The sequence below is a fragment of the Pan troglodytes genome, chromosome 11, assembly GCF_028858775.2.
Source record: "Pan troglodytes isolate AG18354 chromosome 11, NHGRI_mPanTro3-v2.0_pri, whole genome shotgun sequence".
NCBI classification, from domain to species: domain Eukaryota; kingdom Metazoa; phylum Chordata; class Mammalia; order Primates; family Hominidae; genus Pan; species Pan troglodytes.
Window position 1 is genome coordinate 65,552,251 of NC_072409.2, and position 27,609 is coordinate 65,579,859.

Sequence of the window (27,609 nt, forward strand, 5' to 3'; positions counted from 1 at the left end):
AGGTCCCCTGGATTCCACATGATTGAAGTAATTGCTTATTTCTGTGATTTTAGACCACTGGTTTGACAAAAACAAAATGAACCACGAGGGGGGAGAAAGAAACCAGAAACCCTATTTGTAACAAAGTCTCAACAATGAGATACAATGGTATTAGATACATGCCAAAACACACACACACACACACACACACACACACACTCAACAAAATACACAAATAATCCTAGATCTTGTAGCGAATTGTTGATTTATTCATTGTGACTGCAGCTCCTAGTAATGCCATTATTTGCAGGTGGTGAGTGTTGGTATGGGATGGTATGGAGCAACATTTTCCAAATTGTGGTTGTGATCAATAGGTTTTTTAAAATTAAAGACGGAAAAACATCACAGTGCATAATATATAAGGTCAATGTCTTGTGATACTTGATGTATGTATGTATCACACACACACACACGCACCTACACACAAATACACAAACATACACAATGAATTCCACAGATATTGGATTGTGATGTAATCTTTATTTCTTACTCTGAGCTCCAGTTAGAAAAGTTTGACAATCATTGTTATAGAGCTATGTTCAGAAAGTGGAGACCTTCTGACTCACTGTGAGCTCTGCTGTATCTATGCGCTCCCTGGAGAGGGAGCAACTTGCTAAGGTACAGTCCTGTCCATTGGCATGGATATTTATTGTTCCACATGTTGGGAAAACCATGTGCAATAAAAATCAAACATATGAAACAATGGCTGTCATTGTACCACAGTATACATTGTATCTTGGTTAAGGTTCTTAAATTACTCCTTGGAGTTTCCTAATTCACTTCAGGAAGAATTTGTTGTGTTCCGTCTTTATGCTGTCACTTGCAAACCTTGGGAATAAACATAAAAAGAAATTAACGGAGAATTCCAATTCTCATTTTATTAAATCTTTACATCAACAAGTAAATCTAAGGATGTTTAAATTAGAGGGATTCTGGAGCCAAAAATGCTGGTTTCCTGTAAAGAACTAAATTGAGTCCAAGTCCCATTCTTTTAATCCCTGCATTAAATTTGAAGCATACCTTAAAATATCAGATAGATATCCAATATCACTTGTAGTTCGTATAGTAATCCTTGACTTCAGAGAATGATATAGTTTGAAGACTAGAATAAAACCACAAAGGGTAGTTGTCTGCAGTATAATCCTTGTTTTGGAGTGTTATCCTTGATGTGGGGAAAGTATTGCTACCTTTAATCTCTTTTCTTAAACGAAGGAAGCCCAGTGGAATACTTGATTTGGCATAGAAATTCAATGATAAACCTACCACATTCTTATTACACAGCTGATGTTGCAAAGCACACATTTTTTGGGTAGTATTTCATTTTTGAAATATGTAAAATGTAAAAATGATTACATCCTTTGACTACATAAGTGACACTTCTGGGAATTTACTCCAGGGATATAATTCAAAAAGAAGAAAACCAACAAAGAGTAGGTGTAGATATTTTTTATGGCATGTGATATATCCATGTGAAACACTTGTAACAACAGTAAATATCCAACAATTGGGAAATGGTTAAGTGATCTTATGTTAATTTGGACTACTGTATCAGATAATTATACTATAATTTTATAATGAGATTATATTTTATATTTAATGAGAAAAATACAAACATCTGATAATTAAATTTTATTTTGCAACTTCTTATTCCTTTGATTTGGAACTAGACATGTGACATGTTTCTTCTGTACTAAAGGGTCAATGTCAAGTCTTACATTTCTCTTCAGTGTACAAAACAGAACTCAGCCTTGATTTTTTTTTTAACTGGAAGAGCTACTTAGTTTCATTATATAATGAAATCTATAAAGCTGCATAAATATTAAATACTAATTTAAAAACAGAGATAAGCATGGCTGATTAACTACACTGTCCTTGAAGTCTTGTAAAAGACAGATTGATGTGAACAGCAAAAAGACTGGATGTGTACTCATTAAAATGTTAACACTAATGATTGGAGGGAACACAGGTAATTACTTCCTCCCTTTTGCTTTATATTAAACATTTAAAAAGGCTGAGCATGGTGGCTGATGCCTGTAATCCCAGCACTATGGGAGGCCAAGGCAGGCGGATTACCTGAGGTCAGGAGTTTGAGACCAGCCTGATCAACATAGCAAAACCCCGTCTTGACTAAAAATACAAAAATTAGCAGGGCGTGGTAGTGCGTACCTGTAATCCCAACTACTCGGGAGGCTGAGGTAGGAGATCACCTGAACCCAGAAGGTGGAGGTTGCAGTGAGCTGAGATCGTGCCACTGCACTCCAGCCTGGGCGACAGAACAACTCCATATTGGCTGGGCACAGTGGTTTACACCTGTAATCCCAGCATTTTGGGAGGCCGAGGCGGGCGGAGGTCAGGAGATTGAGACCACCCTGGCTAACATGGTGAAACCCCGTCTCTACTAAAAAAATATAAAAAATTAGCCAGGTGTGATGGCTGGCACCTGTGGTCTCAGTTACTCGGGAGGCTGAGGCAGGAGAATGGTGTGAACCCAGGAGGCGGAGCTTGCAGTGAGCCGAAATTGTGCCACTGCACTCCAGCCTGGGCGACAGAGCGAAACTCCGTCTCAAAAAAAAAAAAAAAAGAAAGAAAAAAAAAGACTCCATATGAGAAAAATAAAAAATAAAAATAAATAAAACAAAAAATAAAAAACCTTAAAAATAATATGTTTTTATAATGAGGTGAAAATAAATGTTTTTAAAGGGAGTTTGAATGTTCCTGGTGGCTAGACTACTTTGTTTTAGTAAGAATAAGGAAATAATTAAATTTTGCCTCATACTTTGGATTTAAATAAGGATTAAATTAAATGTGTAACTCCATTCTCTTACTCTGCTGGATAATTTATTGTTTCATTAACAATTAAATTCAGTCTTTCTTGTTTCCCCTTCATTATTATTACCTTATCATAATTATGATTTTATGTACTTAAGACTGAAAAATTAGCTAAACAAGTTTATGAGATGTGAGAAAAAAAACCCTTAAGATTAGTCACTAGAAACACTGAAAGGCCTCCCCAGCTAGCTCAGTGTGTGTCATACTCAGGGTTAAACCAGGCTATGCTGAGGGTACCTTCAGGAAAGCTTTGCCAGGATACTGTGGATGGAAGAAATAGGAAAGGTGATAGGTTACTAGAAATAAAACAGTAACTTATTTATGTAACTGAGAAAAACCAACATAAATGTTGGAGGTAAGAAAAGCTGATGTATTTCTGTTTTTATCCCTCTTTTAAGTTTTTTTTTTAAACTTTATCTAATATCTAGAAGCCTCAAATGGCATAGCTAAATACTTTCCTGCCTGCCTCTAGGATGTAGGGAAGGAAGGAGGGGCGTCACAACACAGGGAAATGCACTTTCTTGTGAGTTAGCAGCACCTGTCAAAACATGTCAGCTGTTCTTGGGCTTTGGAACAGATGGTGAAGACTGAATTTGGAATGGAGCTGGTTGCAATTTACCTGAGCTACATGACAAAGGCTACTTTCATCTTTATCAGTAGGTAGATCATAAGGCCAAACTCCAGTGTATCACTTAGTCATAAAGGAAAGCTGGACCCAAGCACTGGCCATTGCTGAGAAGACAAAGAGCTATAGGTGTCCAACAGCTGAAACACTCCTGGAAGTGCCTCATTAGGGACAGAAAGGGGAGCTAATAACTCTCAGAGAAGTGGCTCTGGCTCATGTGCTATCATTTATGAAGGCTGAGCCCCTCCCTTCACCCCACACCCTCTATATCCACTCATGTTGGTGCTCTGAGATTCATTATGGAAGGCCTGACTTTCATCAAAGTAACAGATGGCAGGAGTGGGCGGGCATATCTGGCAAGGATTCTAAATTCTACTTGCAAGAAGAAAATTTAAAATGGTCCTGAAATTCCTTCAAATGGGTTCATGCCTATATGATGGGCCGATCCTGAAATCAACAATGTTTAGGATCAATGAGCTGCCTAGTTGGGCTCAGTCTCCTAGTCAAAGAGGAATTTATTGAGGATGTAGGTAGGAAATCTAATTCTTACTGAGGAAGGACAACATTTGGACTAGGGCAATTGCTTCTCACCAAAAAAAACATATAATATTCTTCACTGCTGGAGTGAGTCATACTGTCTTCTCTGAGCCAGCTGATGATTGCATTTTGCTGGTGTTAGCCATGGAAGTTCTTTTAATTCAAATAGTTCAAATATAACAACAGCTACATCTACAGTTTTGTCCCTTAAGCATGTTTTTTCGACTTTCTTCTTCTGGTTTCTACCTCCTGCCCTGCTTTCTCTTTGGGAAATTTTTGATTTTTTAATTTTTAGAAATAGGGCTGTCTGTCTCCCAGGGTGGAGTGCAATGGCACATTCATGGCTCACTGCAGCCTTGACTTCCTAGGCTAAAGCCATCCTCCCACCTCAATACCCTGAGTAGCTGAGATTATAGGCACGTGCCACTATGCCCAGCTAATTTTTTATTTTTATTTTTTTGAGACAGAGTCTCACTCTGTCACCAGACTGGAGTGCAGTGGCGTGCAATCTTAGCTCACTGCAATGTCTGCCCCCGGAGTTCAAGAGATTCCCCTGCCTCAGCCTCCCGGGTAGCTGGGACTGCAGGCGCGCGCCACCACACCTGGCTAATTTTTTGTATTTTCGTAGAGACGGGGTTTCACCACGTTGGCCAGGATGGTCTGGATCTCCTGACCTCATGATCTGTCTGCCTCGGCCTCCCAAAGTGCTGGGATTACAGATGTGAGCCACTGTGCCTGGTAGCTAATTTTTAAAAAATTTTAATTTTTGTAGAAATGGAGTCCCTCTCACTATGTTGCTCAGGCTGGTCTTGAACTCCTGGCCCCAAGCAAGCCCCCCAATTTAGCCTCCCAAAGTGCTGGGATTACAAACGTGAGCCATTGCAACTGGCCAGAGAAATTTTTAAAATCAGAAGGTGTTAGGTGGGGTATTCAATTACAAGATGGGTTATGTGATGTAGGCCTGGCCAATCAGAGTATGCCATCTCCCTGGCCATAGTGGTTGGTTTGGCAAGTCATGTGATCCAGCAGGACCAATCATCTGGGCTACAACAGAACATTGCTTTTTAGAAAACTATTTAAGATAAAGAATTTCAAATTTATGCAAAAGAAGTGAGAATAAATATGAACCTCCTTGTACTCAATACCCAGCTCCAACATTTATCAACTCGTTGTCAAATCTTGAAAAAGATATCTTTTTACCCTGGGACTGATGGACCTAGGAGGATGTTGTTGTCAACAGACATCAGGTCAGTGGAGAGCCTGACTTCAAAATAAACCCTAAATAGAAAGTAGAATAGAAGCAGAGTCCTGAGGACCTTATTTGAGTTCCTTAACCCATTAATGTTGGAGGTTGCAAATTATTTTTGTGAAAAACCAGACCTTGGTGATGACCTTGAGCAGTAGGATATAAATAACTCCTACAAGCTTAGAGTTCCAACAATGGAACACTAGGCATAAATGAGTTAATCCAGCTGAGCCTGAAGCCACCATTACCCCTGTACTGTCTTTCTGCTGTAGCCATATTTAGGCAGATCTCTGTCACTTGCAAACAGTGCCGTCCAATATGAAAACCTTAAGCAAACACTTCATAATACTTTTTAAAATCTTTTGTTTATCTTTGAGGTATTTGGAAAGTAGAAATTTTACAGAAAGTCTTTAAGGGAATAAAAGAAAAGGGGAGCTCTGGACATACTAAAAAAAATCATCAGCATTTAAATTATACTGTGCCCAAAGGATACTTCCAGTCCCATTTGGTACAGCCATCTACTAAAAATTTTAAAGTAAATCACATAAATAGCATTAAGAGATGTAACAAAGGGTACATGGTTTTACCTCTAAAAACAGACAAAATAATTGAGTCTCCAAACCCCCCAGAATTTCTGATTTTGAATTATCCTCAAAGCAAAGAATGGATGAGCACAATCACTCCTACGTTAGCATTCTGGTATTCCATTCTTTCATATGTAATGAATGATTTTCCTGGCTGTTTCTCCTCTACCATCCACTTTGTTAGCACAATACTTACACTTTTGCTTTGCTAGTTCTTGTATTAGATCTTCATATACTTGCAAAAAGAGGTCCTGTTCAGGTTTTGTTCCATCCAGGTACACTACGAAGGGGAAAAGAGAGCGGTTCAAATGCTAACAGGCTTATTAATATACAATGTTTACTTTGGCACCCAACATCTCTTGTAAATGCCAATAGGTTTAACCAAGGCACCCAGGACCATAACTTAAAAGGAAATTAATAGTGATTAAAGAAAGAAATAGATGCTAGCCAGGTATAATAGGTCAAAAATATTGGATTGTTACAGATAAATCCACACTGGCTTATGTGAAAATTATTTAATTAAAAGAGAAGAGAAAGAAGAGAGGAGGAAAGAAACAGAAGAAAGAAAGTGGTGTTGTGCATACGGCACTTTAGGTGCACTGAAGGTGTTCACCCAAAAGGGTCACTTAAGGAGTAATTCTTCAACATACTTATACATCAGGATCACCTGGGAAGCTTCTTAAACAATGCAGTGGTCTGGGATCTGCAACATATGTACGAACTCAGAATTCACCAGGCTCAGAAAATATGTATTGTGTGTGTGTGTATGTTTGTGTGTGTGTGTGTGTGTTTTCTGCTATCAGAGAAAAGACGTATTTTAAATAAAACTGGCATAAGCAGCTTTGGAGAAAAAGTAGAAGTTGTCTAGGTTAAAGGAAGGAAAGGGCCTTCTGGTCAGAAAACAGCATGAGTAGGGAGAGGCAAGAGCACTGATGCACCCTTTGGAATGGCTAGAATATGGGGAAGCTCCAGGAACAGCGTGAGATGAGATTTTAGAGCAAGGGTGTACCTCAGTACCTCAGTCGTTAGAGGCCTTGATGTCTGGCTGTTTGGATTGTATCTCAAAGATCTGGAGATGACTCAAGGTATTCAGCAGGGCAGGAGCCTGATTAGATTTGCATTTTAGGTAAAAGGGAGAGAAGGGAAGCAAGAGGATGTTCTTGCAACCAATGGTCCAAGTTGGACGTGGTGCAGCCAGAATCTCAGCATTGGCCCTGGGGGTACACTCTGTGTGCATTCCGCATGGCTCTGACATAGCTGCCTATCCTGGAGGCCAACAGGCTTCTCACAACACAGACAAGTCCCCTTTATTGTGAAAAGCATACGTCAGTTCTAACTCCTTTGCCTTATCCAACAGCCTTCTGCCATCTTCCCTGCATTGAGTGCCCTATTCCAGTGATCTGTTCTTAGCTCAAGCCCACAGATCCGGATGCTTACCTCCAAATTGCTACATATGTCTCCCAGGCACCTCAACCTCATTATGTGCAAAACAGACATGCATTCCTCCCTTACAGGTCTGCAATGCCTTCACTTTTTTCTAACATCCGTCAGTTGCTGAAGCATCTGTCATCTTCCCGCCCCCTCCATAGCTGTTCTATCACCCAGTTCTACTGAGTGCGGGCGTCTGACATCACACCCTATAAATCTATCCTCCTCCATTCTCCACACAGCCAGAGGGGTCTTAACTAAAACAAGAATTTTTATCAATCATGCCCTTGTTTAAAACTTCTCTCTAGAGAGCTTCCTACTTCTCTGAGAACAATGATCAAAGTCCTTACCTAGATTATTGGCCTTATAGGGTCTGGACCCTGCCTGTATCACTAGCATCAATCCACTCCCCTGGTTTTCTTTACTAGAAAGCTTTCTCAACACCAGCTTTCTTTCAGGGGTTTCTCATTCCTTCCTGTCCCCTGGCCCTTTCGTGTGCCACACCCACTTTCTGGGGTAATCTTCTATCTCCCCAACCCATCTCCTTTGTTCAGTTAAACTCATTGAAGTTTGGTTAAATGTGACTTCCTCAAGGAAGCCTTTCCTGGCTACCGGGATCTCGGCAGTCCCCTAGAACTTGGTGTCGCAGAACTTACAGCAGCTGGAAAGGACAGGCTTGGGCCGCTGGTATCTCTAGCACCTGTTTCCATGATAGAATGTTACCTGCATAAGAGCAGGGGCTGGGCCTGCCTCATTCCCCTCACCATCTCCAGGGCAGCACTGGAAGGCATTCATTCAATACTGGTTGAATGAATAACCATCCAGAAGCTGACAAGAGCCACAGAGAGAAACAGAAACCAGGAGAACCAGCTATGGAAAAGGAGAAGCCCAGAGTGTTCTTGCTTAAGCATCCCTTTATACTTTTCTATGAGTCCTTTCTTTTCTATACTTTGAGGCAAATGACAAGTAAAAGGCCTTGAACAGAAGGAGAAAAGGCACTTACCAACTTCCCATGTGATGTCCTGCATTTCTTGTCTGTACTTTAGATACATGGGCCACACATGGCCATCAAAGTATCCCGGAGAGTCTGGAGGCTGATAGACCCTTGTACTATCAAAACACGTAGGAAACTTTATGTTGACAGAAACACACAATTGATAAAGTAAAATACGAATGGTCAGGATAATGGGGAAATCACTCAGAGGCTGAATCTAAACAGGATTAGGACTACATGTACTACATGTTTTAACTCAATGGCAGTTAGAACGACAGTAACATGGATTTAGTTCTTTGATATTAAAATTAACTTTGTAATCCACTGACTATCATTCTTAATTATCCTTTTTCCTTCTAGTGCTTTATAAGAGAACTAAGAGACAAATTGTGTAAATAACAATGGAGAGACCACTATGTTAGATTAAGCTTTGAACTAATTGGTGTTCTTTGTAGCTGTGGCAGAACAGGCTCACTTACATTAAAATCATAATCACCATGGGCTTGCTTTGTTTGAGGATTTAGGAGAAATGAGCCAAAAGCTTGATATAAGGCCCTTTTCTTAGAAAGTAATTTGCATTACTCCATGCGGATGACCATTTATGGAAAAGAGTTTTGCTCCTCTTGTAAAAGAGTTAAGGCTTCCTGTCTCTGAAAAATGACCTATACACATTGCTCAATAATGTTGCTGTCCTCATTTTTCTTCTACATTTTTTGTTTTGAATTACAACTGACAAAGATGGCTTCAAAACTTACCTCCTCCTCCTTTTACATTCTTCATATGGAATAGTCAGGAAATAGCTTCTATTCCATATAGTGTCAAGGGGCCTAAAATAACAGCATACTTAGTTCACAAGGGTTTTTATCCCCCCATTCACTCAGAGACAATATTAGGGTGGAGATGCTTACTTATAATTAAAAAGAAGAAAACCTTCGATGATTAAAATGGGAATTTCCTCAGCACTTTCCTGGTCTGTTGATACCACAGAGTGTCTTGCACTTTCCATCCAGCAGGAAATGGCTGACATCATTTTTTCCATGTTAAGTGCTTCAAGCACTTCAAACAAACACACAAAAATATGCAATCAATATAGCAAAAAATTTTGTGATGTGACTTTTTGTGATGAGTATATCCAGGATTCTGTAAATATATACACCACCATTTTATTTCCCTTCAAAACTCCTAATAAATAATTTAGATAACATGTGGAAACTCTAATGCTGACAAACCAGAGTGAAACATTTTTATTATGGAAAATTTCAAACATACAAAAAAGTAAAGTACAGTGAACTCCTACATCCCTATTACCAGCTCTGATAATCAGAAACCCATGGCTAACCTTGCTTTACTTATAACTTCGATTCTCTCCTGACTACACAAAATTTTAAAATTTTTAGAAGATGAAATATCTACAGATAAGTTTGAAAGATACATGACACATGGAGGGAAATATCTGTAATGTCTTTGGCAAAGAGTTAAGATATTTAATATACCAAAGAGCTCTTCTAGATAAATAACTAAAAGTCAGACTATTTGTAAAGAACACAAATATGTCATTGTCACACTCTAAAAATGTACATACTTCTCGAGCTAATTGTGATTTTAGAAAAGTAGCCTATAGCTTTTAAAAGTATGGTACTTAAACCAGTAGTATTAGCATCACCTGGGAACTTGTCAGAAATGCAAATTCTCAGCTCCACTCCAGAACTACTGAATTGAGCCAACAGCACTTAAGAGTGTTTTTTAGTGGAAGGTTTTTAAATGATGGATTAATTTATTTAATAGACATAGGACTATTAAGATTTTTTTCTTTGTTCTGGTGTTAGTTTTGGTAAGCGATGTCTTTCTAGGAAATTGTCAATTTCACCTAACTTTTCAAATTTATTTGTATAGTAAGAGTGTTCATAATATCCTTCTATCTCTTTAATGTCTGTAGGATCTACAGTGATATTACCTTTTTTGCTTTTGGTATTTGTAAACTGTTCCTTCTCTATTTTTTTTTTTTATCAGACTTATTTAATCTGGGGATTGCTCAGATTCTTGAAGTTTTATGTCTTAAACCAAATTTGAGAAGTTTTTTTTTTTAAACCATTACTTCTTTGAATACTTTTTTAGTCCCACACTTTCTCCTGTCTGAGACTCCAATGATATGAATATTAGATCTTTCATTATTGTTCCACATTTTTATTCATTTCAGTCTATTCTCTGTTGTTCAGATTGAGTAATTTGTATTGTTCTGTCTTTAAGTTCACTAATTATTTTCTCTGTCATAGTTACTCTGCTAATGAGCCAATCCAGTGATTTTTCAAATTTTGATTAATGTATTTTTTCCACTCTAAAATTTCCATCTGGTTCTTTTTTCAAATCTTCTATTTCTTTACTGAGGCAGTCTAGTTTTTCACTTGTTTCAAGCCTGTTTGCAATATTATGTTTACAGCCTTTTAATAATGCTGCTTTCAATTCTTTGTCAGATAATTTCAACATCTGTGTCATCATGGTATTGGTGTCTGTTGATTTGTTTTTCTTAGTCAAGTTGAGACTTTTCTGGTTCTTGGTATAATAAGTGATTCTCAGTTGTGTCCAGGACATTTTAGATCCTGTGTTATGAGGCTGTAGATCCTATTTAATCTTCTTTTGCAGGCAGTCACTCTGTTCTGGTATAGCTTGCAGGTTCAGGTGGGGGTGGATGCTCTGCTTCCTGCTAGGCCCTGCTGATGCTGTGTTGTGGGGGAAGTTGGTCCATTGTGAGAAGAGGGCGTCAAGGAGAGTGCTGGTTAAGTTTCATTGCTGCTAGTTGTGGGTAGAAGTTCAGCTTTCCACTGGGTTCTGCTGACAGGAGCTGACACCCCCTGAGTAAGGAAGGTGAAGTGCCAACCTGCTCCACTGCACACTGCCTCTTTCCACCTGAGTACTGCCAGGTGGAGGCGAAAGTGCAGCTTCCTGTTTGGTTCCACTGATCCAACCCCCATGGGTGACATGGAGGGGTGACTCACCCTGCCTTGCTAATGCTGAATGGATCTTCTGGAAGTCTAGCTCCGCACCCAGCTAACACCATGAGGGGAGGACAGTTTTGCCTTTTGTGTCTGGCTAGGGTAGGGTGGATATTATCAAAAAGTTTTTCTATTCTGGTAGGCCACCCTTTTCCTTGTCCCTTTTTTAGCCTGTGCCTATGGATGGTTCCATGTTATATACTTCTCCTGTATATGTAGGAGGCAAAAAGAAAACCCATGGATCCCATAGCCATGTCATTCCTCCTGTCCTGGAATCTTTAGCCAGCATGCTTTCTTTTTTCCTTTCAGTCTTCCTTTGTCTGTTTGTTGCATTATGTCTAGGGTTTTTCATTGCAGGAGGAGGACCAGTGAGCAATAGGACTAATCCATCTTGGCTGGAACCAGCAGTCTTACTACTTTTGATATATTTTTGTTATCATTCAGTTAAAAATATTTTCTAATTTTCATTGTGATTTAGCTTTTGACCCAAGGAATAGGTAAGTGTTTTGCTTCAGATAAAATACAATGATGTTTGGGATTTGCTTCAAAACAATATAGGTGAATAGAGTGGGTGAGGGTATAGATGAAATATAATTGGTCAAAATTTCATCATTATTAAAACTGGATGGCGAACTCATGAGAGAGTTCATTATACTTTTCTGCTGACTTCTGCATATGTTTGAAATTTTCCATTAGAAAAAGTTTTTGAAAATCAGAAAAAAGGGTAATGCTTACTTTTCAAACATTTGGTTATTGATTTTTAATTTACTTCATGGTGATTATAGAGTATCTTTATATTTCTTCAATCCATAAAATGTATTAGGACTTACTCCATGCCCTTGCATATATGGACTGTTTGGGGTAATATATTCCATGTACTCAAGAAAAAAAAATATGTATTCTGCTGTTATTAGGTGCATGTTCTGTACATGTCAGTTTTTGGTCAAGTTAGTTAATTGTATTGTTCAAATCTGTTATATCATTAGCAATTTTTGTCTGCGAGTCTCATTAGTGGCTGTTACGAGTTGAATGCGTCCCCCTATGTTAAAGTCCTAATGCCCAGTTCTCCAGAATGTGATTTTATTTGGAAATATGGTCATTACAGATACAATCGGTTAAGGTGAGGTCACACTGGAGTAGGGTGGGCACCTGATGCAATATGACTGGTTACAGAAGGAGGAAATTCAGACACACACGGGGAGAGCACCATGTGGAGATGTAGTCAGGGACTGGGGTGATGCAGCCGAAGCCAAGGCTGCCGGAGATTTCAGCAAACACCAGAAGCCAGGAGAGGGGCACTGAAAAGAGTCTCCCTCACAGCCTCAGAGGGAACCCACCCTGCTGACACCTGGATCTCAGACTTCTGGCCTCTTGAATTGTGAGACAATAATTTTCTGTTGTTTAAGGCATTCTGTGGTACTTTGTTACGTTGCCCTAGCAAACTAATACACAAAGGAAGTTGTGTTAAAATCCCCCTCATCAGCTGGGCGTCGTGGCTCACACCTGTATCCCAGCACTTTGGGAGGCTGAGGTGGGCAGATCACCTGAGGTCAGGAGTTCGAGACCAGCCTGGCCAACATGGCGAAACCCCAAAGCTACTTTAAAAAAAAAAAAATTAGTCAGGCGTGGTGGTGTGTGGCTGTAGTCCCAGCTACTCAGGAGGCTGAGGCATGAGAATTGTTTGAACCTGGGCAGCAGAGGTTGCAGTGAGCCAAGATCACACCACTGCACTCTAGCCTGGGTGACAGAGTGAGACTCCATCTCAATAAAAAATAAACAAACAAACAAAAAACTCCCACACCAATTGTGGATTTGTGTCTTTCTCTCCTCTTAGCTCTGTCAGTGTTTACTTAATGCATTTTAATGTTATGGTATTAGGTAGATAAAAATTTTAGGTTGTTTTATCTTCCTGTCGAAGTAACTCATTTCTCTCTCTCTCAGTAATACTCAGCCTTAAAGTTTACTTCGTTTGGTATTAGTATAGTTGCTAGAGTTATAACAGTTCTTTCAGTAGGTGTTTCCATCATGGATCTTTTTCTAGCCTTTTACGGCCTATATTTCTATGTCCTTATACATATCCTTTTTCTTTTTTTTCTTTTTTGAGACAGAGTCTTGCTCTGTTGCCCAGACTGGAGTGCAGTGGCACAACCTTGGCTCACTGCAACCTCAGCCTCCCAGGTTCAAGTGATTCTCCCGCTTCGGCTTCCTGAGTAGCTGGGACTATAGGCGTGAGTTACCGCACCTGGCCATTAAGTCTTTCTCTTTTAAGGAGCTTATTGTTGGCTTAAAAAAAAAAATACCAGTCTGACAATTTTTGGAGTATTTTAGTTCCTTTCACTTAATGTGGCTACTGGTATATTTGGGCTTAAATCTATCATCTTACTATTATTTTCTATTTTTCCACCATCTTTTGATGGATTGATTGATTTTTTTGAGACAGTCTCACTCTGTCACCTAAGCTGGAGTGCAGTGGCATATCTCGGCTCACTATAGCCTTTGCCTCCCGGGCTCAAGTGAGCCTCTCGCCTCAGTCTCCTTGGTAGCTGGGACCACAGGTGCGCACCAGCACACCTGGCTAATTTTTGTATTCTTTGTAGAGACAGGGTTTTGCCATGTTGCTCAGGCTGGTCTCGAACCCCTTGGACTCAAGTAATCTACCCACCTTGGCCTCCCATAGAGCTGGGCTTACAGGTGTGAGCCACCACACCCGGCCATCCCTTGATTTTTAATTTTTGTTTTGACTTCTTTCATATTAATCAACTATATTCCATTGAAAATGAATTATTTCCTCTACAAACTTGGTAGTTCCACATTTTAAAACTATCCTGTTTGTGCTCAGAAAGCCTTGACTAGTACTTTGATTTACCTTAAATTTGTACATTTACCTAAAATGTTCAAGTTTTTCCTTAAGATAGATTCCTGATGTGAGATGCTTGAAGTCATGGCATGAACATGCTAAGTTTGGGACACATGCTCAACCTCCTTTCCAGAAAGACTGTACCAATTTATCTATATACTTCCATCTAAAGTATATTAGGGCCTTTGTTTTACTGAGCCCATGCTATCACTGGATAATTATCATTGCTTTAAACATCTTCGTTTACTTGGTAAGTGGGAAAAAAAGTAATTTGCAGTTCTTTAAGGTTGACTTTTATTGTACATTTACTAATCCAATAACTGACTGCTTCTATGAAGAGCTTATTCACATCCTTAGGCCCTTTTCCTACTGGGATATTAGTTTTTCTTATCAGTTTGTAAGAATTCATTAAAAATTAGAAATAGTAATTCTTTTCCAATTGTTGAAAACTGTTTTTCCTTGTTTTTCACCCTTACTTTGTAATGATTTTTCTCACTAACCTCTGGACGAGAGGAAGAGAAGAAAAAAAAAATAATCCTGGCTGCAACTCAAGATGCAAGAGCAGAGAGTCAAGAATTTTGCCTCTCATAAAACTATTATGTGTCTGTAAGAACTGATCGATAACACTTTTCCTAAAAGGTTATCAGTTAAAAATAGAGAACTTTATGACTTTTTAAAGAGAGCTCCCTCTGTCACTAGTTTGTGTAAGTACTCAATGATCATCTTTTTAATTATAAAAGTTAATAAGATGATCAAATATTAAACTACCTATTAGCATGATATTCTCTACAGAAAATGTTTTATGATAGGCTGTAATCCTTTGGCTTCAAAACTGTGAGCTTGGAGTAAGGAATGAGGAGAATCCATCTAAAATATATTCACAAACCTTTCTGAACAGAGAAAAAAACAAAACCAAACCACAGTGGCCTAGTACTTTGGCCACCAAGAAGGAAAGCTGAAAGAATGAGAGAATATAGTTTGCTCCAGGCAAAATTCTCTCATGGGTGGTTGAGGGTGGCCAATGTAGCTACTTATACATCTTCAGAACAGGAATGGGAAGAGGGACAGCAAGCCTAACTTGCTTCAGAAGAAAACCCTGTGATTCCATGTGGAGAAAGGGGAACCATCATATACTATTGGAAGGAATGTAAATTAGTACAGCCACTATGGAGAAGTACAGAGATTCCTCAAAAAATTAAAAATAGAACTACCACATGATCCAGCAATTCTATTACCAGGTATATATCCAAAATAAAAGAAATCAATATATCCAAGAAATATCTGCACTCCCATGTTTATTGCAGCACTATTCACAAATAGCCAGAATATGAAATGAACCTAAATACCCATCGATGAATAAATGAACAAAGAAAGTATGGTGTGTATATGTAATGGAATATCATGCAGCCTTAAAAAGAATGAAGTCCTGTCATTTGCAGCAACATGGATGGAACTGGAGGCCATTATGTTAAATGAAATAAGTCAGGCACAGAAAGACAAATATCTCATGTCCTCATGCATATGTGGGAGCTAAAACAAGTGGATTTCATGAAGATAGAGAGTAGACTGGTGGTTACCAGAGACCCGGAAGGGGAGGCAGGTTGGGGGAATGAAGGGAGAAAAAAAAAGTATTTATTACCAATGAACTGTACACTTAAGATTGGTAAAGATAGTAAATTATATAGGCATATTTTACCTCAATTAAAAAGAAGAAAAATCTATCATTTCAGTGTTTTCAGTTTTATTATTTCATTTTAAAAAATATGTATTTTTGAGACAGGGTCTCACTCTGTCACCCAGGGTGGAGTACAGTGGTGCGATCTCGGTTCACTGCAGACTCAGTCTCCTGGGCAAAGTGATCCTCCCATCTTAGCCTCCAAAGGAGCTGTGACTACAGGCATGCACCACCACACCTGGCTAATTTTTGTATTTTTTTGGGTAGAGATGGAATCTCCCTATGTTGCTCAGGCTGGTCTGAAACTCCTGAGCTCAAGTGATCTGCCTGCCTCGGCCTTCCAAAAGTGCTGGCATTACAGGTGTGAGCCTCCAAGCCTGGCCCCAATGTTTTCAGTTTTAAATATAAAACTGGAAAAAGGTTTTAACTTATTTAAATAGTTCAACATAAATCAGAAACCTACAAATGCAGGCTTAAAGTACAATATATTTAAACACATTTTAAGACTGCCTTCACAGATATAGCGAAGTTCTTTTTTTAAATTTTTGTTCCACAGAACCATCAACTTCAACATAGTGAAGTTCTTTGGGTTTGAAAAAGAAAATGAACATAAGCATATAATATTTGACAAGTAAATCTACTTACCATCATACTGCAAAAATCCATTTTTATCTGTCTCTATCTCAGACTCTGGCTGGAAAAATAATAAAGTACCCATCAAAACAGTGTGTAGGAAAGAAATAATACAATTATAGACTAAAGAGGAGAGAAGTCTTTAATAAATGCTTTGGATGATCAAAGAAAGATCAGCACTGATAGACAGTGCCATCTAGTGGATAAGTAACACCATTGCACTGAGCCTAATTTCAATACAAAACGTAAATCTCTAGCCAAAGACTTCTTGGATGTAATTCAATTAACTTGGTGGTTAAACATTTTTGTATTAAATAAATAATTTAAGAAGTTTTATAGATACCTTGAAGAAATCATCCTGAGATATGACACTGCAATTTGGCAGGTGTTTCTGCAAATTCTTAGCCAGTGTTGTTTTCCCACCGTTTGTCACACTGAAGCAAAGAAAAAAGAAAGTACCAAGAAGGAAAATGCATTAAAAATCATTAAACACTTTTTTTTTTTTTTGAGAGACAGGGTCTCGCTGTGTCACCAAGGCTGGAGTGCAGTGGTGCAATCGTGGCTCACTGCAACCTCCGATTCATGGGTTCAAGTGATTCTCCTGCCTCACCCTCCCGAGGAGCTGGGATTACAGGTGCCCACCACCACGCCCGGCTAATTTTTGTATTTTTAGTAGAGATGGGGTTTCGCCATGTTAGACAGGCTGGTCTGAAACTCCTGACCTCAGGTGATCCACCCGCCTTGGCCTCCCAAAGTGCTTGGGAGTGAGCCACCAGGCCTGGCCCCAAATTAAACACTTTAAAATAACTTTTTAAGAGGGTATCTAAAGCAATATTTACTATTTAAGAAAAAAATGATTTCTTTCATAGATAGTGCCTTAAACCACAGGCACTGGTAGATCTGATGTACTTAATAATAAGAAATAAGCTGGGAAAGATGAAGGAGAAAGGTAACTACCAAGTAAGTGAACTGAGTAACACTAACACTTAAAAATACAGACACTGTGTTGGAAGCAAAATTTTTTTTGCCTATGTCAAAATATTCACATGGTTCATACGCAACACAGAGAATATGAGTAGCACATTTTAGCGCAAGTGTATAAAACTGCATATGGTCACTGTGATTTTGCCTCAAGGCACAGTGGAAAAAACAGACGAGTGGCTTATTACAAGTCCACCTACCATGAAATCACATTTCCTCTGCGATGCCTCCTTTTCCCCATCTCTCTCCACCTGGGGGCCAGCTGGGAGGTCTGTTGTAGCTTATCACAACAGGCCAGTTATTTGTCTCTTCTGACCGGACTGTGAAGTCCAGGAGAAGGGGCACTGAGTTACTCCTCTTTAGATCTAGTTTTGCAGCATCGAGGAGATCACACGGGAGGGAGGCACTTCTCGATTCAGTCATTTATTGAAAGAGTGTTTTAACCTGGGGCTCATGTCTGTGAACATAAGTCAGGGCATTTGTGAACTTGAATGAGAAAAAAATTATACCTTTATTTTCATTGAATTCTGACAGAAATTTAGCATCTCCTTTAATTATAAATATAAGTGATATAAGTACCTCTGACATTCACCAAGAGAAATCACAGATGTTTTCATGTTATGTTGCAGTTGGGGTGGATATCTTGAAGTATCATCGATGTTCATTATTGTTTCTGATTTATGGCATTGTTTAGACCCACCTCTGGATATTGTTATTTAATATATTAACATAGAAGAGTATATATCACAATATCACTAATTTGTTTTTAAAAATATTTTTATAACTTTATTTCAATATAACCAATTTCTTTTGTATTCCTGCATTTTATTTTGTACACTTAAAACTATTACTCTGAGGTCAAGATTTCACCATACCACCAAAATGTTCACAGCACAAAAACTTCCTGACTACACATCTATTTGTAAGAAACTTTGCTTAATCCCAGATGAGATCAATCCACAAATACTTATAATCTAGAAAAGGGAAAATGAACTAATATCCATTCATCAAAATGGCTTGTATATAACTCAATTACTACCTTATACCTCAAGGTAGAAGGAACCTGATTCACAAGATTTCTCATGTAACCTTACGATAGACAATTGGGTAGGACATGGGCCATCTCTTTGAAAACGATGAAAAGTGAGTGGGTGCTACCCTATGTATCGAGAACGTATTATGACTTTTCCCCTTCTTTAACAAAAATGTCTGTAAACCATACCAAATGTCCATAGTTTAGGTATTAAGTTTTGGTTTAAATGAGATAGTGAACAGGGGTGACTTTATTACAATATGAACAATCTGGCTAGAAAAATCTGTCATTTTTTAGACTTATCTCTGTTAAGATCACGCAGTCAAACCAACAGTAGTAATTAGATCCTTTCTCACTGACTTAGCTAAACCTAATGAGAAATACACACCCCATTTTTGCACAAGCCTTGGAGGAGACAGATCGGCTAGAAGACAGTCTGAGATATGGAGAGGAGAGGGGAGAAAAAGTATTTAAACAAGCCTGCACCTAAGATCCACACTCAGACTGCAGACATCCTGGTCAGGTGACAGCTCAGGCCACCCAAAACATGGCGGAAAGGAATAGGAACCTTCCTTGGGGAAGGGAATAGGATGGGGGAAAGGGATAGGAATGGGGGAATAGGATGGGGGAAAGGAATGGGGGAAAGGAATAGGAAGGCCACCCAAAACATGTGGGAAAGGAATAGGAACATTTTCCTATGGCACGCCCACAACCACCACGTGTAGCACACTCACAGCCTTGCTTGCGTGTGCTACCCAACCTGAGGAGAAGCGTGCCCAGCATGTATTCTGTCCTAGGATCTGAGGAAGGAAAAAGGGTGACTACTTGGTGCCACTCCCTTCTTTGCTCACAACACCCAAATAAATGCACAACTCCTGGCCCATTTATTTTTTATGTGCCAGGTAACAAGAGGGCTCATTGTATTTGGACATAACAGTGGGCTGGGGAGAAGTTAAAAGGCTGTCTGTAATTACTCAAACACGTGGAGAATACATTCTGCAACAGGTAGATGTTAATATTCCAATTTTCCAGTTGAGGAAACTAAGGATTGAGAAGTTGTATACTAATAAAACTAGTCCATGTTAAGTAATGGAGATGGGAAAGTCTAATGCCAGGATGGATTTAAACTTTTTTATGTTGTGGGACTCTGAGAGAATCCAATGAAGGTTATCATCTCTTTCCCCAGTGACTGAGTTTGGATGTTGGTCCCCTCCAGATCTCATATTGAAATGTGATCCCTGGCCAGGCACGGTGACTCACACCTGTAATCCCAGTACTTTGGGAGGCCAAGGTGGGCGGATCACCTGAGGTCAGGAGTTCAAGACCAGCCTGGTCAACATGGTGAAACCCCACCTCTATTAAAAATACAAAAATTAGCTGGGCGTGGTGGTGCATGCCTGTAGTCCCAGCAACTTGGGAGGCTGAGGCAGGAGAATCACTTGAACCCAGGAGGCGGAGGCTGCAGTGAGCCGAGACTGCACCACTGCACTGCAGCCTGGGCAAGCAAGACTCTGTCTCAAAAAAGAAATGTGATCCCCAAGCTGGAGGTGGGGCCTGCTGGCAGGTGTTTGGCTCATGAGGGCAGATCGCTCATGAAGGGTTTGGTGCCATCCCCATGGTAATGAGTGAGTTCTTGCTCTGTTGGTTCACGTGAGAGCTGGTTGTTTAAAAAGTCTGAGACCTCCCTCTCACTCTCCCTTGCTCCTTCTTCTGCCATGTGACGTGCTGGATCCCCTTCATCTTCCACAATGACTGTAAGCTTCCTGAGGCCCTCATCAGAAGCACATATCACCACCATGTTTCTTGTAGAGGCTGCAGAACAGTGAGCCAAATAAACCTCCTTTTCTTTATAAATTACTAAGCTTCAGGCATTCCTTTATAGCAAGACAAATGGACTTAACACACCCAGAAAAATGACTGTCTTTACATTTGTGTTAAATTTCCAGGAGGTTCATGGATGCCCCCTGAATTCCTTCAGAACCCCTGTTATTTGCAATTGAATAATTACTAAGTTATTACTTCCCTATGAAGTAATTATTCGATTGAGGCTTATTGGACAATTACTTCCTAGGGAAGCAAGTGGCTAAGTTCATACGATGCAAGGCAGGAACAAAAGTCGCCTTAACTGAATCCGGCATGGGCTTCACAGATGCAGCAGCACTAAAATGAAACTGAGGCACTTGGCCAGGAGCAGTGGCTCATCCTTGTAATCCCAGCACTTTGGGAGGCCCAGATGGGAAGATTGTTTGAGGTCAGGAGTTCAAGACCAACCTGGATAACATAGTGAGACCCTGTTTCTTAAAAGAAAAAAAGAAGAAATCATGGCACTTGCTAAATAAAAGACAGTGGAAAGAAGGCTTTCTTAGGAAGTTATGGATAGTACCTAGTACACAGGACAAGACAGGAGGTAGGTTTCTAGGTATACGGCCCTGTATTGGGACATTGAGAAGAGGGAAATCTTATTTACAGAGATGCCAGATGAAGGCTGGATTGGATCCTGTAGTGGACTTTGTAGTTGCCTCTCCAGGTTCCATGTCTGTTTTCTAGGTCCGGTTGGGACTGCTCCCACTCTCAATTCCAGAACAGAACCTACTGACCTAAACCAATCAGTGTAATCCCACCTCTTTTACCACGGTGGCTGAGTGTATGTGGACCAGGCTTGTCCAGCAAAGGGAGATCTATGACCTAGGGGAAGAGAAGCATTTCCCCTTCTGCCCAGTGACAGGCTATGAAGAAACAAGTCACAGGGCTCCTAGTAGATCTTTGTGACCAAAAGGATAAGCCAATTCTAAGATGAACCCAAATGAAAGACACATAAAAGAGAGAAAAACTGCCTTTGGTGATACCACTGAGCTCCTGTATCAAATTTTTCCTGCAGCCTGCTACCCCTGAGGCTAATACATTTCCTTTATTACTTACAGATGGCCTTCATACACCATGATATTCAGATTTAATTCTCAGTAACTCGGAACCACTGAATATCACTCATCAGGCAGATAATCAAAATGTTCTGTATGAAGATTAAACTGATAGAGGTGTGTAGGAAAGATTAGAAGGGAAAGATGGGGATTAGGGAATGACAGCCTATATCAGGATGGTGGCAGTGAGGGTGAGAAGGAAGAGAAACACAACAGAAGTACTGCAGAGAAAAACTGAACTTTTCTTCTGGTTAGACGGGAGGCAAAGCAGAGTTCTGACATTTAGTTCACTCAATTTTACTTCTGATTGATGACTTACTATGGTAATGTAATACCATAACACAATGATTTCCCCAAAATTACAAACAAAGTAGTCTCAGATATTTTATTAATTGGGTCACAAACAATGTGAATATACTTAGAGTAAAGGTGAACATAATATGGTAGCAAAACAAATAATGTCATTTTCAGTTGATGTTGATGTTTTATTTGCATGTCTGCCTATGGTACCACAGGTAGGATGACCATATAATTTAGAACATGTTTGAGAGAAAGAGAGGTGCATCCAGGGCCACAAGGATTAGCTTGGGCAACATGGGACATAAGGCCACCCAAAACATGGGGGAAAGGAATGGAGGTGAAGGTGTTCTGTATACCAAATGTCTGAAGCTGGGCACAGCTGGAAAGAAACTAAGTTTTCTCCTCCATTGTGATGAAGGAGAATGATATGGGGAATGATAAATCATCCTGAATGAAAGCAGTGCCCAATGAGACCTTGTCTCTGGTGTTAGCTCCACAAAATAAATGGGAAAGTGGGTAAATGTGGTTGACTGACTCTTCTGTTTCTCTGTTTATAGAAAACTCTTCCATCTCTTGTTGGCATTTATGAAGCCAGTGCTCCACTGATATTCCACAGTGGTCTGCTCTTCCCCAGGACTCTGGAATCCTCACTGCTTCTCCGTCCCCCACTCCATCCACACAGAAACACTATTTGGACATCCTCAGTATCTTAAAGAGCTGTTCGTAGCAAAATTACTCACCCACTGATTCCGATGATAAATGTTTTCATAATTAGCTTTGAAAATCACAGCTTCCTAATATTTCCTAAAAGTAAAAAAAAAAAAAAAAAAAAAAAACAAATCAAATGCATTTCATTTCGATGTCTAGGGAGATAAAAGAAAGAATCCTAAATTAGGAGCACCAGCTGAGAGGGGAGGATGACAGTGACCTTTCAGCCCAGCCCCGCATTATCCACATTCCCGCCGCACTGGCTTCCCCTGCTACCACTGAGTGCCAACCACTGGGGCGTGCTCAGGGCCTGTCAAACAGTTCAACGTCAAGTGAGCTGCCGGAGCACTCCCCCTTGAACGTCTGTTTTCTGGGCGTGGAAGAATTGCTAGGCCACAGCGTGGTATATGAAGTTTCATCCTCTCCTTAGCCAGGTTGCTTTCCACCTGCACGATTCAGTCGCCTGGGTATGACTCATTATCAGTGAGGGAGGGACCCCTGTGGGCTGGCCTCTTTCTCCCCTCATGAGACAAGAAAAAAGTCACTGCTGACCAGAGGCAAAAAGAAGCTAATGCCATTTAAAGATACTGCCCTTATGAGACAAGAAGAAAGTTACTGCCGGCCAGAGGCAAAATGAAGCTAATGCCGTTTAAAGACACTATTTCTTCATCCAAAAGCCTAGGTCTTGGGCCTGGCTAGGTACATTTTTTTGGAAACAGGCCAGATAGTAAATATTTGACACTATGTGGGCCAAGAGGCAAAATCTAGGGTGTTATGTATGGACTTATATAACAAGAGAAAAAACATTTTCACAATTTTTTTTGATGAAATTAAACATATAATCATAATTTTTTTTAACAGGTCTACTAATGACAAGAATGAAATTCCCTTTTATTGGGCTATCATTTCCCTTAATTGGATTTCTGTAGTGCTTTCTACATGAAACTGCAAATGTTCAGGCAGAGGGCCAAGTTAAGCCACCGGCCACTGTTTTGTGGACTTTTGGTTTAGGGGATGGAGGGCAGTTTCATACATGCCTCCCTAACGTTCACTAAAGTAGTCCTTGGTTATTATAATGGGCCATTTTTCTCACTAAGTGAAAAGGTGAAGCACAGCTGGAGGGAATCTTAGAATAGTGGCTCCTGAAGGTCATCCCTGACGGCCACTGTTCTTCCTTCCTATCTGCTCAGGGGGGTTGCCAGGGACCTAGGCCGTGTAGCCAGGGGCAAGCGGCTGCCTGCCAAGCTGGAGGCTCCCAGCAATGCTCCAGTTTCTATGATCTGTGTCCACACTCTCCCTGGGGAGGGGTTATGCAGAAAAAAGCCTGGTGGGGAGAGGGCTATTGTTGTCTGACTTCTTGGCTTATCTAAATATCCCACATTGAGTACAATTGCTTAAGACTGGGGTCCACTTCCATTAACAAGTCTATGTGAGACAAGAATCAATAATGACTGTGATAAAATAGCAGCAGGGCACTGTGGCTCATGCCTATAATCCCAGCACTTTGGGAGGCCAAGGCAGGCGGATTGCTTGAGCTCAGGAGTTTGAGACCAGCCTGGGCAACATGGCAAAACGCTGTCTCTACCAAAAATACAAAAGATTATCCAGGCATGGTGGCATGCTCCTGTAGTCCCAGCTACTTCGGAGGCTGAGGTGGGAGGATTGCTTGAGCCTAAGGGTGGGGGTAGCAGTGAGTGGAGATTGAGCCGCTGCACTCCAGCCTGGGTGGCAGAGTGAGACCCTGTCTTAAAAAATAAAATAAAATAGCAGACAAGTTGCATATTTAAGTTTCATCCAGAGTTATGTTGTTGAATACACATCTCCATCCAAATTTACAAGATGTATCGTGAGAATGACTGCATACAATGAATATTGTAAAATACATTTTTATGTTGTAATTTTTCTGCTTTTGAATTTCATTTTACCCTATTCTTATTTTTTTGGTATGTCGGTGCAATGCTGCCAATTAGCCTTTTTTTGGGAAGGGAGAGGCTGCTCTTTATCTCACTTTTGTGGTGATAAATGTTCTTTCTCTTACAAAACTATGTTGTCAGAAGATGTTAGTAGAATGATATCCTCACTTTACCAAATAAAATAAAAATTCATAAAACTTTGTCATTCCTTGCCCCCATTATTTTGGATAGCTCGCTGAAGCATAAATTCTCAAACTTGGAGAAGTATAGCTTTAGAGATTACTTGGTCTACCCCTTCATTTTGCATAAGTGGAAACTGGCTCAGACAATAGAGCAATTTGCCTAAGGTCACACAGACAGTAAGTGGAAAAGCCAGATATTAAACTAAACCAGTTGAGCTGACTTCTCTCTATCACTCCAAGCTGCTAAAAAGCACTTTATTACTAACAGCAAAGAAAGGGTGTTAGGTATGTGCTAGCTTAATTGTCAGGCTCTGATGTATAATTGATGTCATTCTTACTGATGTATTATTGATGGGGCATCTATTTGCTGTGCACACAGAATGGAAAGGACTACTGGTCCCCGTCCTAACTGCCACATCTGTGGTTACACGTGTGACCATTGCACCAATTACATGGCATGTAAATAACAAGTGAGCATGGTTGTGGCATGGGAAATAAGCTTGAGGGGATCACTTGCATTCAGGAACCAGGAGTAAGATGGCATAAAAAACCTACTTATAAAATCTCTCAGATACAGTCAAATGTAAGTTTTTTTTTTTTTTTTTTTTTTTTTAACCAAAACAGGAACTCCCAGTTCTACATTAGTTAGCAGTCTGGGCCTGCCCAAGCCAGTGTTTGGGTAAATGCTGGGCATACCCTATCAGCTATGAGCAAGTGACAATGCGATGGGAAGGGTGGGTAACTGGAACATGCAGCGACAAGAGAGGCAACTGGGCTAAGTGACTAGGGTGGGGTGGGGGGTGGGCCTAGCAATCCCTGAAGCCATTTATTTCAAAAACAGTGTGGATGCACAGGGCAGCTTTAGGGGAGCTCCAAGTTCAGGCCTGGCACTGTCCACCTCCACATCACGTTCTACCATTTCATTGCCTGTTGCCCCTATAAAAACTATTAAAAATCACCAAGGCTGCAGTGAGCCATGACTGCGCCACTGCATTGCAGCCTTGGTGACACAGCGAGACTCTATCTTGAAAAAAACCAAAACAAACATCCAAAAAACAACCCAAAAACTGCCTCCCATAAAACCAAAAACAAAACAAAAAATCAAATTTAAAAAGCTCGCAATTGAGTTGCCAGGCTTCATGAAGTAAATGCAAGCTTCATACAAACTGTAAATCATGTGATGTGTCCAAAGAGTCATCATTTCAGGGCACGTCTATCACTAGAATCCACACCACCTTCAATCTCATGGAATATCTGTGTAGTTTATTTTCCCAGTGCGTGCAAAGCTTTCCTCAACAGCGGAGAGCTTTTGCATAGCAGGAGAACAAACTAGGATAGTCAAGAGCAAACCTGAAATGACTAATTTTTATTTTTTACACTTTTTTTTAACCCTAAGTAAAATGTTGGGTTTTTAAAAATAATTCAGGTGTGTTTATTATGCTTAATTCATTTCACTACTAAACACTTGCCTTTTGGATTCTAAACTGCAGAATGGTCAGAAGCGGCATGTGCAGAATCAGCAGATTGTACGAACTCTCTAACGCAACTCTCTAACGCAAATGATCTGAAAGACAGTTGACAAAGCTAAATGTGCTCTTCAAATGTATCTACAGGACAGTCTGATATTTTAAAAAGAGAAAAATGTTTCCAGGACTTCTTACTCTGTATTCTATCCAACAGCTATTTTGATTCTCTTCTTCCAGGAGATAGGGCAGTCTTTTCCTACTATTGTTTAAACTTTGCTCCCTTTTGGTAAACAAATCCCTCAAGGCTGGGCTTTTTTTTTTTTTTTTTTTTTTTTTTAGACAGAGTCTCGCTTTGTTGCCAGGCTGGAGTGCAGTGGCGCAATCTCGGCTTACTGCAACCTCCGCCTTCTGGGTTCAAGTGATTCTCCTGCCCCAGCCTCCCGAGTAGCTGGGACTACAGGCGTCTGCCACCACGCCCGGCTAATTTTTTGCAGTTTTAGTAGAGATCGGGTTTCACCATGTTGGCCAAGATGGTCTTTATCTCTTGACCTCGTGATCCACCCGCCTTGCCCTCCCAAAGTGCTGGGATTACAGACGTGAAGGGCTGGGGGTTTTGAAAACGCAATTCATGCCCCTCCCCCATTGGTTTCATTTATGTAGGTTCTTAAGTAAACAGTTTTTTCTTTCCCCAAATATACAATTAATTTACAATATTGACTGTTATTTTGAACTTATGCTATTGGCTTCCTTGTGTGCTCCAGTTCTTTCCTCCCACCGAAGATTCAATCCGATAGATCAGGGGTAGGAAAACTTTTTCTGTGAAGTGCCAGATAGGAAATGCTTTGGGCTTTGCCAGCTGCTACTCAACCCTGCTGGGTAATGCGAAAGCGACCACAGACAACACAGATGCAAATGAGCGTGACCGTGTTCCAGTAAATTTTACGGACACTGAAATCGTAATTTCATGTAATTTTCACGTGTCACAAAGTATTATATTTCTTTTTATTTCTTTTCAGTCATTAAAAAAAGTAAAAAAAAAAAAAATTCTTAGCAGGCCTTACAGTAACAGGCAGCAGGCGGGCAGTAGGTCATCACCCCAACGCTAGAGGAATGAGACCATGTCGACCCGCGAGGATCAAGTCCTGACCCTGTCCCTGGCGACTTCTCCAGGCTGCGCGGTCTCTTGGAGGCAGCGTTCCCATTTTCAGGATTATTCCGGGGCGCTAGAGCACGACGCCACCATGAGTACACGTCCTCCTCGGCAGGCCACCTATCAGCTCTGTGAGGGTGGCAAGAGTCCAGGCAAGGCTTTCAGGGCGCAACCAAGTCCCGGGCTCCAGCACAGAAACCCTCTGGAAACACCTCCAGGCCCCAGCAAGGCGGCGCGGCGCGGCAGGGGCGAGCAGGTACGCACTCACCTGGCGCCAGTTCGAGTCCTCCCAAACACAGCGGCAGAGGCGACAGCAAAGCGCGCGCCTGTACCCAGTGCGCCGCTACCCGCAGCTCGCTCCCCGAGAGGCCCACAGCCCCTTTCCCCACGCTCCTCCTGGGTTAGAGGGATGCCAGGTAGGGGCGGTCACCAAAGGCCCCTTTTCTCTACTCTCGGCGCCCGGTTCCAGCCCCCGTTGGGGCGGGGCGGGGCGGGGCGGGGCGGGGCTTCGGCTAGCTTGG

General features: G+C 40.7%; 1 protein-coding gene across 6 annotated transcripts; it reads right to left on the reverse strand.

Moving 5' to 3' along the window:
* Nucleotides 1-499: 499 nt before the first annotated feature.
* Nucleotides 500-27,607, reverse strand: NMRK1 (nicotinamide riboside kinase 1). Of its 6 annotated transcripts, XM_063787779.1 has the most exons (11): nucleotides 27,357-27,607; nucleotides 27,000-27,217; nucleotides 25,942-26,036; nucleotides 22,410-22,473; nucleotides 16,781-16,871; nucleotides 16,450-16,498; nucleotides 9,191-9,338; nucleotides 9,038-9,109; nucleotides 8,292-8,398; nucleotides 6,057-6,140; nucleotides 500-867 (listed from the first exon to the last, which is right to left on the reverse strand). In XM_063787779.1, the coding sequence occupies exons 4-11, from the start codon at nucleotides 22,436-22,438 to the stop codon at nucleotides 848-850; spliced, it is 600 nt and encodes a 199-aa protein (XP_063643849.1). In that variant the 5' UTR covers nucleotides 22,439-22,473; nucleotides 25,942-26,036; nucleotides 27,000-27,217; nucleotides 27,357-27,607; the 3' UTR covers nucleotides 500-847. The 6 variants fall into 6 exon arrangements, with proteins under 6 accessions (XP_063643849.1, XP_009455014.1, XP_001145656.1 ...); XM_009456739.5 differs by lacking the exon at nucleotides 27,000-27,217 and having other exon boundaries at nucleotides 27,357-27,562; XM_001145656.7 differs by lacking the exons at nucleotides 25,942-26,036; nucleotides 27,000-27,217 and having other exon boundaries at nucleotides 27,357-27,495.
* Between the last annotated feature and the right edge of the window lie 2 nt (nucleotides 27,608-27,609).

Coding starts and splice junctions, on each gene's coding strand:
- NMRK1 (XM_063787779.1), bottom strand. CDS start 22,438: ATGAAAACATTTATCATCGGAATCAGTGG. Junction 16,499..16,780: donor CTCAGGATGATTTCTTCAAG/GTATCTATAAAA, acceptor TTATTTTTCCAG/CCAGAGTCTGAGATAGAGAC. Junction 6,141..8,291: donor GGACATCACATGGGAAGTTG/GTAAGTGCCTTT, acceptor TCCCCTTCGTAG/TGTACCTGGATGGAACAAAA.